The sequence below is a fragment of the Aulonocara stuartgranti genome (genome assembly GCF_965226115.1).
Source record: "Aulonocara stuartgranti genome assembly, chromosome: 17".
Classification (NCBI taxonomy): Eukaryota; Metazoa; Chordata; class Actinopteri; order Cichliformes; family Cichlidae; genus Aulonocara; species Aulonocara stuartgranti.
This window is the reverse complement of record NC_138953.1, coordinates 32,710,305-32,722,524: the sequence shown is the minus strand read 5'-3', so window position 1 is coordinate 32,722,524 and position 12,220 is coordinate 32,710,305. Positions and strand designations below refer to the sequence as shown.

The following is a 12,220-nucleotide window of genomic DNA, read 5'->3' as shown; positions in this document are numbered from 1 at the left end:
GCTTCCTGTGACTTCCTGTTTCATTGTGATAACTGTTGTCTTCTGTGACTTGTGTTCATGTATGTAGTTTTTGTAGTTTTGCCTCTGTCTCCCATTCTTTGTGCCTCGTTCCCTCTTGCTGTGTGCCCTGTATGTTCCGTGTTTCCCATGTGATTTCTTAGTTAGCAAATTCCTACTGTCTGCCCAGGTTAAGTTCCTTTGTTTTTTTTATCCGCATGAGCCCATCAATAAAGTTGCATTTTGAGTTCAGCGCTGCTTCAGAGTCGTGTATATTTGGTTCTAATCTTGTCAGCCACACAGGAACACATGACACAGCCCCCATGAAATGCCACTCTTGAGAGTTGGGATGTAGGTTAAATGTATTTCCGGTACAGCGATACAATAATTCAGCAGTGACATATTTTTGTGGAACCATCACGAAGTTAATTCATGGATCAAACAACAGATTACCAGTCACAGTTTCTCCATCTGTTTTCCAGACACAATGAAAAACCCAAATTCTTTCAGTACAAATTAAATGCTTTTTGCTTCTTTTGTGTCGTTACAATGTTATCAGGTACACGCCACTTTATTTAGTTGGTTTTGCTTGTGGTTAAACTGTGGGGTCATTAATTCTAAATAACCAGTGATTATTTTAAGTTATGTATGGTTTTGCTTCACCCTAGTTGCCTTTCTATAGCCTGAGGTTGTCTGCAGGCCTAACCCATACTTTATAACCATTGGTACATCTCACAGTGGAAAGCTGGGGCTTTTTCGTTGTCAGCCTTCAAGGCTGTGGAATGACTTGCCTGATAAATGCATGCTGGCAGAGTTTGAATCATCTTGTAAATCTCCTGTCAAAATGTACATCTGGCTTTTATTTCTTCCTTCCTAGTTGCATTATGTGACCTGGTCAATGTGGTGGCTATATTTCTTCATTTTGATTTCATTGTTTAGACATTTCAACAAAAAAAAAGAGAGAGAGAGAGAGACAAGAAAAAATCTCCTCTATTTGACATTGTTTTTAGTTGTAACTTGTGCTTGGTCCTCATAAATATATAAATTCCTTTGAGCTGCTCTACTCCCATATTTTTCTAATTACCCTTACATCATCGTATTATATTAATATGATTTTAACTTGCTGACCTTTATGCTTTACTGGTCTGTTCCTTTGTCTCTTATCTAATTACAAGGCTTTTTGAAGACCAATTTGTGGACGTTGTATATAAATAAGGTCATTATTTGTTTTTTTTATGGTTACACTTTCAGGATTTCAGTGTAGCATCTATTATGAAGCTTTTTAAGCCATCATGTTAATTTCAACCTGAGCTGAAATTATGTAAATGATATGCTAATGGTAGGCTGCTCGGATGCTGTCATATCTACAATGTTTTACTGCAGTCATGAGCCAAGAAAGCAGCTATTATTTGCGACTGTCAGATGAAGAATACAGAGGCAGGCAAGCAGGCAGAACAGAGACAGATGAATACAAAGGGAGAGACGTACGTCAGTGTGTATACGGCTAGAAGGAAGAGGACGGCTATAAAAATGCTACAAGAGAGGGCACTACAGAGAAAAAAGAAGATTGATTGAAGAGTGGGGAGAGGAGAGGGAGGGTATCAAAGACACACTTTGTGCCATCCATCATGTACTGTTTAAGTGACTTAGGGTGGTTACATATGAGGGTGCAACACAGATTAATCAGTCAAGTCAGAATCGAGTACATATTTGTCGCAGTCGGAATTTGACAACTAAAGAAGTTCATTTAAAGCTCTGAGATTAAAAAAAACATTTCTTGAGTAAAAAACTTTTCTTTCATTCTTTCATTCAGGACATTTTTACAGATTAGCTTGGTTGTTTGCTGTGACTTGTGGTGTATGTGCTGATTTTTTTCAATATTATTGTTGTGATTCCTGGGTTTTGATAGTTAGTTCTTTTCTGTTTACTTTCTTTGTCATTTCTTGTTCTCAGTTATTCTTGACTTGAAATTTCAATGTTTACTTCAGCCATACATCTTTCCCTGTATCACAAAGTCAGTTCACCATAGTAAATCCAGGTAATGGAAACATATCCTGTGATATGAGCAATGCAAAGTCTCAGATGCAGTGGTGTAAAGCATGGACCTACTATATTGATAAAGTTTAGCGTATTTGAAAGCAGGAAGAAAAACTAGCAAAAATGCTCATTGTGTAAAATAACAGCTGTATCCATTTCACAGCTCCACAACGAGATAATTTGATGTTATTTTTATTATTGATTGTTTTTCCATTAGTCTGTCGTGGTAGCATCCTGCAGACCAGCATGGCTCTCAGTCTGCTGATGGACACTTTCTGTGCTTGCTTGGCCATGGGGTCTCCTGAAGCAGTAGACATCAGAGAGACTGTGGCTTTAGCACTTGTGGAAGCAAAAGCTCAGTTGTGAGAGGACTCCATGGGAGGCCGCAGAAGAGGACTCTCAGCAGGTCTCTATGAAGAAAAGCAGGGCTTTTCTGTTGAACTAGACAGGGAATATCTTTGGGCAGTGGAACGAGCACTTGAGGAACTGTTAAACCCAGCCAAAATCTCCTGTGTGTAGGAGACAGACCTTGAAAAATAAGGGAAAGCTTCATCAGTTGCACTGGCAGAGCTCGCTGGGGTAGTTAGAAAGCTCTCTGGTGGTATTACACTGCTCAGCCTCCTAGGGAAATTTTATTCCAGGGTGCTTGAAAGAATGTTCTGACTGACTGTTGAGCCTCGTATTCAGGAGGAGCAATGCTGATTCCATCCCAGCCATGGAACAGTGGACCAGATCTTCACCCTATGAGATGCTTATATAACCAATCAGCGCTCTCAGCTGATTCTAAACCCAAACTCTGAACACATAACCTGGTTGGGAGCAGTTTATGTGTTTATCATGAGTTACTATGGTGATACAGCCAGATAAAAAAGAGCCTTAAAGCTTGGTACAGTTCACTGACTCATTAATATCGCATTATAATACACCCCTCAGTAATCAGTGTGCATTTAACAACTCTAATTGGACCTCTTGGTGAAATTATTCCCAATAAACACAAAATACTGATTAGTACAAAGACATTGCATCCATGAAACAAAATGCAATAGGCTGTAATAGCATCCAGCTTGCTGACAATGCGAACGCAATACTCTGTATTCTGCCTCTGTAGCCATATAGCTGTTTCTTGATTCTGACTATCTGTGTTTTATAATCCCCCAAGTCTTCTTTTTCACTTCAGTAAAAGTAACTGTTGTTAATTATTTATTAGCTCCAACTCTTAACACGATCAGCTCAGCACTGAGAAAAAGTGCACAGAAACCCCACCACCAATCTAGTGCTTTGTAGACTGTCTCATTGTGGATTCATCTCATGTAAAAAAAATCAAGCTTAACCCAGCAGTCAGGATCCTGCCAGTGTAGCCATCAACCATTTCCAGTTGTACAAATCCATTCTCTCTTTTTTTGCAGTGGAGTAATTTCAATTAAAGTAAAAGTCGTCCAGCATTTATTAGCTCCAATTCCGACATGATCTGCTGAGCTCAGTTGCAATTGTTTAAAGCAGACAAAGAACTTGAGCATAATAATACTTCTGAAACGCTATTTGGCATTGGGTACTATGCGGTACTATATACTGCAATTAAGCACTTTATTTTAAGGTTTGTTTGAGAAGCCTGACATCAGAATTGATGGATTTCTAAGTCTTACTTCAGCTCGTATTCCCTCTAGACGATTTGGTGACCTTCATTTGCATGTCGAGCAGGGAACAGAATCAGATTTGTTGCTTAATTTCAGCTTTCAGATGATGTAATCACGTATTCAACTCCTCATACCACGAACAGGCTTCTCTGTGAGAAGTGCACATATCCCGGGTCCCTCTTGGTCAGCCCCAGTTCCTGTTTCTCAGCATCTCTTGTCTTTTTAATTCTGCCTTTCTTGTCTGCTTTCACATCCTATCGCATCTCCTTTTTCTGACTCTGGCCTTTCTTTTGCTCCTTCTCACTTTATCTTCCTCTGTCTGTCAGCCTTTTATCACTTTCTCCAAGTACATTTCCTCCACTCTTATCTCTGTCTTTGCTTTTCAGTAACTTTAACCCAGCTCACACCTTGGCTTATCACATGACAGCTTTAATACTAAGTTAAAACCTGACTCATATGACAGTAGGCTTTTTAATAGGCTGATCACCCATGTCTGTTTTAATCAGACTCGCTGCCCAACTATAGGAGAGAGGCTTCATTAATCCCATCTATGAAGGACGGAATCATCACGTTGTTCCGGACTGTCTTTCTTCGCTCACATTAGATGCAGGCGCATCAACCTACACTGCTGCATATATCCACACACAAACACACACACCTGTATACTCAGTATGGTTGAATGGACTGAAGCTGATGTTTCATAAGGCAGGTCATGTCAGGTCAGACCGCCTCTGTACTTTATTCCACGTGTTCTTTTTCTCTCTTCAACTCTTCTCTCTTTACTTCGCACTGTATAATCAATCACTTCTTCTTCTTTTATATTTGCTTCAGTGTCCCCAGGCATCTATTAATATTTCTCATGTATTTTCCTTTTTCTCTCTTCTATCAACTGATCGCAGTTTTTTTTTTTTTTCATTGTTCCTATTTTCTGCTTACATTCATTTTATGTTGCCTGTCATGGCTCCTTGATCAGCTGAGATTCATATTTTTATTTATTTATATATATATATCTTACCTTTATCTTGCTTTGGATTTATATTAACTTCACTGTTACGATACTACAGTTTTCTTAAATGCCCATTTCCATCTCTAGCCCCCGCTGAGGTTAGGTGGGCACCTGAGTTACTATTTATCTTTGTCTTCATAATCAGAACAGCCTTTTTCTCATGAAGTTGACTGACCAGTCGTAGGTTTGAGGTAACATTGTGTCTTTATGATTTTGTTTGGTTCCTGGCTTGATCCCTCTTTATGTGGAGTTTGCATGTTTTCTCTGTACCTGCGTGTGTTTCCTCCGGGTCCTCTGGACTATGGATGTAAGATGCATAAAGTGCTATGGCATTCATGTAAAATGCTTTGAGTGCTCAGTAACAAGTGCGTAATATTTTCTCCTGAATTCAGTCTGGTTTATTTGGTATTTTCCTAAACTTTCCACTGTAATTTTTAATTCTTGTTAGCCTTTTTCTCCCTACCAGACTTTATGACATTGCTGCATTTCATGGTGCATTTCCAGTCCTGCATGTTACTGGAATAGCGTTAAACCAGTGGCACTGTGTGTCCATGTGGACTAGACCAGAAAAGCAAAGCAGGCACCCATTCATTATTCTTAGACAGGTCAAAACTTTAATTAATGTTCTATATGTTAATTTTCTGTCATTCATTTAAGCACTTTGTAGGTCATGTGCACTTCTTTTTTTTTTACTCTGGCAAACCTCTAACTCCGTCTCCACTCGCTAATTGCAGCTGTTTCAGAATGAGCATTAGCTAAAGGCATTGATCGAACATGCCTGCCCTGCCCCTTCACTTAACTTTAACGCCTTGTCATCCTGTCTGCTTCTGAGCCTTTTGCCTCATCTTCTTAGTGTGTTTTTTTCCTTTTGTGTGTATCCTTGCCTCCCCTTTTATTTCTGCTGTCTTTGGGGATGTCAGAAAATAAAAACTAAATTAAAAAAACAGGCCCTTGGAGGGATGTTGTAGCTTTTTAAACTGTGGTTTCTCTTATCACAGTTTGCCACTGGCTTGTCATGTAGCAGGAAGTAGCTTCCATGTAGGCACTATGTTTAGCAAAAAAAAGCCCTTAAATCCCCAGTGCAACGAGTACCTTCCATCCATGGAGAACAAAGCACTCAGACACACACAGACTAATTCTAGATCCTTACTTTGTATTTTCCAGTTATTTACCTTTGGAAATTACTAGATACAAGTGACAATAGCTTATTGACTTCTGCCACAGTCAATTTGTTGTCTGTTTTCGTCTGTAATTCTCTTATTTTCTGTCTCTCAGCTGTCAGAAGCCAGGGACAAGACACTTGAGGGTGTGAAGCGAAAAGTTGATTACAAAGAGCTAAAGGGCAAAGACCTATCAACGGCAGAACTGGCCAAGAAAATTGAACAGGTACGCGACACTTTTAAAACACTACTTTGTTGCAAACGTTTTCAAAGGGAATACAAAAAAGGTGTGTCTCCGCTCTGTCTCTGCACTGTAGCTTGAGGTGAATCTAGCTGAGCGCGAGAGGCAGTTGCTGGAAAAAGAACTCCTGGTGGACCAGGTGACCCGGCTCTCAAAGCCACTCAGCGAGCAAGCTGACAACTGCCAAGAGGACAGACTCTCACTGGCAAAGAAGGTAGACTCTTGTATATACATAGAGAAGAAGCTCTGCTCATATAGACACACATAGGGTGATACAGAGACAAACACACACACTCCCACACAATACAATATACTCTCAGATACAGAGAAACATATTATTCACCCGTTATCTGCAGCATGGTCTTTTATCTCTCTCTTTGTCTCCCTCACAAACACACTGACGCATTGTTTGAGGAGCATGTGCAGCCCATGTGAGGAGCGTGCAGAGTGAGCATTTGGGAGTTCACTGAGCATTACAGTTTCTTTACACTCCCACTTGCTCTTCTTTTCCTCTTCGGCTATAAATACCCTCATCAAAAGCTAGTGGAACAAGCTTCATAGCCCATAATCATTTGTAGAAATAAGTCCCAGTAGCACTGAAAGGAATTTAATTTGAAATGAAGAAAATCTTGAGCTCAAATGTCCTCACACGGTAGACAGGCAACTACTCTAGTTGCAGTTTACATCCTTGCTTGAAGACCTTAAGGGGATCTATTAGGCGGAGCACAGAGATTAGTGTCATTCATTCAGCATTCATCCAAATGTGAAATAAGGTCAACGGTCCTGGGTGGTTTTGCAGAACATCATAGTGTCACATTGTAGTTAACCTAAAAGACCATCTCTTCATCATTTGTCATCTCCTCAGACAGTGCTGTTAAATTTTGTTGAAACCAGTCTATTAATTCTTAAGTGAAGGACACGTGATATTTGACCACCAACTTCTCATCAGTTCATCCTCGAGTCAAACTAACTAGATTTAATGAAATTCCCTCCAGGTGTACTGGGATGTTGCGTTCCCAAGAACGTGAGAGTAAAATTCCTTTGCTAAGTAAACGTTAACATGAGAAAATCTTGGGGTGTCATGTATAACTGTATGGCATGCAAGGCAGGACCCAAACGCAGGACTTTGAGTAGCTCCTTTGCTGTGACTACTTAAACATAAGAGCACTAAAAAAGGAAAACTCAGAAACAAGAAACTAGGAACAAAAAACTAGAAATAAACAACTAGACATTTACCACTAAGAGTTAACAAGGGAAATGAGGGAAACATGGAAACACACAGCAAACGGGGACGGCATGGCAATGATCAGAGCAAAACTACTGAAGCAAGGAGCACAAGAGTCCAAAACAAAGACCTAGCAGTTCAGAAGGCAGAAGGTGTGCCCTGCAGCAGAGATGGCCCATTACAGGCCCGCTACCTGGCCAATAGCGCAGACGAAGGAGCTCTGCAGGATGACCTTGTGGTCCAGAAACTTAGAAACACTGGGTCACAGACCCAGTACGATGACATGGGGATTTCTAATTGGTGATGTTTGAAAGTTGAAGAGGAAATTCATGAGGTCTCAGTGACCCTGTTGTTTGATCAACAATGAAAATCAGTTTTAGTTTAAACTGGTTTACTTGGATCTCTGAGAATAGGACAAATGATCTGAAAACATTATCCCAGAGGCAGGACACAGTACACTAGACCTGTACACTACATTACACTCTCTGATTAACTTGACACTGAACATTTATGAAGAATGATCTACTCTGTGCCTCTGTCTATGTGTTCTCTGCTTCCAGCTGAATGAGCTCCGAACTAACATAATCAACACCAACCACCGTATGATGGCCATTTCTGCAGAACTTTCCATGAAGCAAGCTGCTGCTTTATCTCTACAACAACAGATCAAAGAGAAGGAGCTACAGGTCAGGGGGGGACACATGTAGCCACAACAAAGGGATCCAGAAATCTACACCGAGCTCTTGGATGTGCAACTCCACAGTTGCACATCCAACTGGTTTTCCCATTATTTTTATTTCTACTCACTGATCACGATCGAAGGGAGCACTGGCTCATCGTATCCAGTCTCAAAACAACTCAAGATTTCATAACTAGACCTTACTCATGGGTGACAATGTCCGTCTTTTATTAGGAATCTGTGGAATCAACATCTAGCAGTTCAATATTTACAGAATTTATGTATGCTTTAAACTATGGCTTTATAGTATGTTGGTTTATATAATTGCTTGGCTAACAAAAGGTTGACGGTTCAATTCCAACTAAACATTACAAATTTTGGGAGGTATATTATTGCAGGTGCCTGGTTTGAAACTGCCAAATCAAATCAACTGAATCAGACAGAACATAAAAGTTTATTGTCTATAGCCTTATCTTGCCTATGTCCTTAGAATAACCTTACGTCTTTGTAACTGAACCTCATAGATGACCAGGTTGCTCTTCTGAAAAGAATCTATGAGAAAAATATTTAGCAGGAAGAAAATGCCTGAATAGATGGACGTATTTACACATTTGAAATGTGTAAATACACCTGGTGAGCCACTTTAATTATTATTTCATTCCCTTTCAGCAATTATTCATATTTTAGACCAAAGAAGGAGGTTTTCAATCAGGCTAACTGCAAGCTAAGTACTAACAAGTAGCAGCTAGCATTACAGTGTATTCTGTAACTATAGCAACCAAAGAGGCTTATTACATTCATTTTTACACTTCCATTAAGGGTAAGTAATGTGTATGTAGTGGCTCTGACTAACAGTAGCTTGATTATTGGTTTATTTATGAACTGCTGCTGTTGGTCATAATTTGGCTAAATCAGTCTCTACATGTTCACCAGGTAGAGGTTAGTGTGAGTTCAACAAATGTAGAACAAAAAGCTAAAAAAGTGAGAATACTACAGAAAGCATACTCTTTTTTTTATAGTAAATATTTGATCACATTATACATAAGGTTGCTGCGATAGCCATCAGGACATTGTGGACTGCTACTTTGAAACCTCAACTTGACCATTTGATCATCAACATCTTGTCTACTCTAATGTATCTATTTTAGTAAAAATGGTAGCGCGGTTTACAAAATGAGCAACATGTCGTATAAAATAGGAATTGAAATTTGAAACGGAGTCCATAAATTATTTAAGAAAGTGTTTATTGAGGTCTTACTAATGAGTGAAGACAGTGACTAATGAGTGAAGACAGTGTGTACTGAAGATGGAAGGACTCCTTTGAGGAGCTCCTAATTGAGGAAAATGTGAGAGAACGGACAAATTGGAGGAAAGTTTGTGAATCAGGAAATGCAGAGGATTAGTAAGGATGAAATAAGGGCAGCTATGAAGAGGATGAAGAGTCCTGATAACCTACCTGTGGAGGTGAGGAGTGGACTTTCTGCCCAGATTGTTCAACACGATCCTGGAGCGTGAGAGGATGCCTGGGGATGTGTACTGCTACCGCTTTTCAAGAACAAGGGTGATGTGCAGAGGCGTAGTAACTAAAGAGTGTAGTCACTAATGAGCTGCCAGGCAGAAGGAGGACGACTGCAGAGACGATTCATGGGTGTAGTGAAGGAGGACACGCAGAGGGTGGGTGTGACAGAGAAGAATGCTAGAGATAGGGTGAGATATATAGAGATGATCTACCGTGTGACCGCTAAAGGAAGCAGCCGAAGTCGGAAGCCATTTACTGAGATCATAGATCGCTTCAGGGTCATTTTCTTACAAATTTCATGAGAACTGGACTTTTTTTTTGGGGGGGGGGGGGGGACGACTACAAGAGTCACTCCCTGCTGGCAATTAGAATGCAAGTTTAAGGCACTTCTTCACAGGCTTTACTTTTCATACATGCTTTAGTGACTCAGCAATCAGTCCATTATCATAATTAGTATAATTGTTGAGCTTAAGTATGAAAATAATGAGGCACCATCGCGTTATTCAACCAAGAAATGCTGAAAATCAGAAACTGGTCTCAACAGAAACCCCACTGCTGTGTTTCTCAGTAAAAAATAAATAAATAAACAGGTAAAAATGACTGGATTTCCCTCATGCCTTCTATATATTTCAGGAGATTTGTGTTAATAACCTGAAGAATCCCTGCAGTTGTCTGCCTGCAGTGCACCGCAGACACAGCTAGAAGCAGAAAATGCCAAGGCTTAATTTTGCCTGGATTCTGACACTAATACAACCATCTGTTTTTGGGTGCAGCTTAAATTGAATCAGGCCAGGAGAGTGCAGAGTGGACAAAGTGAAAGGAATACAAAGTGAATGTTCCTTCCATTTGTCCTGTGTTTCCAGATGGACAAGAGCCAGCGGCGGCTGGAGCAGGGCCTGTCACCATACCCTGAGAAAGAGGAGGAGTGGAGGAAGATGCTCCAGGACAAGAAGAGGAGACAGAGGGACAAAGAGGAGAAAGAGAGGGTAAAGAAACACACAAGACTCACAAAGATCACTGGTCAGAAATTGATTAGAGCACTGAGGGACAAGAAAAGAAGATAGAGTGGCAAAGAGAAGAGTGCAGCAGGGACACATTGCAGGGGCAGGAGTCGATTAAGACTCTCCAGAGCAAAAAGGCTGTGAGTGAAAGCGTGAGCGAGAGCTACCCACGCACAGACTCGAACTAGAATCTGCAAAAAAACAGGAAATGACAGGCTGAACGGGCGACAAACAAAACTAGCGGCTGTCTACACAAAGAAGGAGCACATACACAGATCAGCTCTGTCTGAAACCAGTCCAGCTGCCTGCAGCCATTTGTTTTCTCCCCTTTTTATTATAGCTACTGATCAAAAAGGACACCACAGTAAATTGCAAGCACATAGCCAAAACAAGTAACAGCAAGGAACCTGCAGATGTGGAAATATTAGTGTATCTGAAGAATTTTGGAGGGGTGTCATTGTTAGTTTTGCATTTTAAACTTCTTAAAATGTCTGCAGATATTTCTTCTTGTTTATTTTGTGGCAGTTTCTGATATGTTTTTCGCGGTCAGAGCCATTATTTCTCGCTTTGCGTGCCCTCCTCAGATCACACGCCAGCGGATAAACTTTATGCATGAGAAAATCGCCATCTCTTTGAAGTGTCCGTGAGATTTAGGCACAGTTAATTTGCATGCTGTGGTGTGGTGAAAGTCAAAGAGAGGACTGGAGTGTCGTGAGGATGCGTGTTCACTTGAACTTGATTTTTTTTTTCTCTTTTTTTCTCAGCAGGAGCTCGCCATCGTTACAAATATATCCATCAGCCACAATAGGATCAAATCAATTTTGTCAGCCTCTTAACAGTTTCAGTGACTTCATCCTGGTGCTAGTTTTTAACACAGTATGCAAAAAACTTTTAAGGTCATGTGTCATTAACTCGAGCCGGAGGCTGTTGAATATTAACAGTACAGGCAAACAGCCTGGGTCTGTCCCAGGGAGTTATCTGAGGCTCACTAATAACACATTAACTCTTGTTGTTTAATCTGTACACAGACCCATATATAAAATTGAACTTTTTTGTGCTTTTTTCTGTTTAGCTAATAAGGTCACAGTAACAAGAAAACAGTAAGTAGCTGTGTGGTGATAAACAGTCACAGCATGCACCGTAAATCCTCCCCCCTCACAAAAAAAAAGCGAAATAAATCTGTCCAAGTGTCCTTGAGCGAAGCAGCAGACCCCCAAAAGCTTGTGATATGTAAAATGTAAGCAGCTTTAAAGGAAATAGCTCCAAATATATGCACAAGCATTTGCACAATTTGTTGTTTTACCAGTCTGCATTTACTCATAGAAGTACTAGGGGTGAACACAGTACTATACCTAAACTAAGCCAACTCTCATTTCTTTATGTTTTGTTGGGAAAATGGGAAAAAGGTGCAGCGATTTATTAAAAAGTGTCTGAACCCTCTTAGGCAGCTTGCTTGTCTTTTCTTTAAGTAGTCTTCAGGAATAGTTCTCCAGGCTTCTTGAAGGACATTCGGGGCTATGTTTAGGTAATGAGGTAATGTTGATGTCCGGGCTCTGCGGATGCCAATGCATGACTGATAGTGTTTTTATGTAGGTATGTATCCAGTGTGTTTCCAATCATTTTCAAAATGGAAAAATGAAACTAGCTAATCAGATGCTCTCCAGATCATATTGCATGGTGAATCACAGTATGACTGTACTGATCTGCTTTCACCTGATTTC

At 40.3% G+C, this 12,220-nt stretch overlaps 1 protein-coding gene across 3 annotated transcripts in view; it reads left to right on the top strand.

Annotated features, from left to right (window-relative positions):
* The window catches only part of ccdc146 (coiled-coil domain containing 146), a 68,088-nt gene that overhangs the window by 51,785 nt on the left and 4,083 nt on the right, over window positions 1-12,220 (top strand). For all 3 annotated transcript variants that reach the window (XM_082511549.1, XM_082511548.1, XM_082511550.1), the window contains 4 exons: window positions 5,950-6,060; window positions 6,152-6,289; window positions 7,861-7,986; window positions 10,362-10,484. In XM_082511549.1, the coding sequence (XP_082367675.1) occupies window positions 5,950-6,060; window positions 6,152-6,289; window positions 7,861-7,986; window positions 10,362-10,484 (498 nt within the window). The remainder of the gene's footprint in view (window positions 1-5,949; window positions 6,061-6,151; window positions 6,290-7,860; window positions 7,987-10,361; window positions 10,485-12,220) is intronic.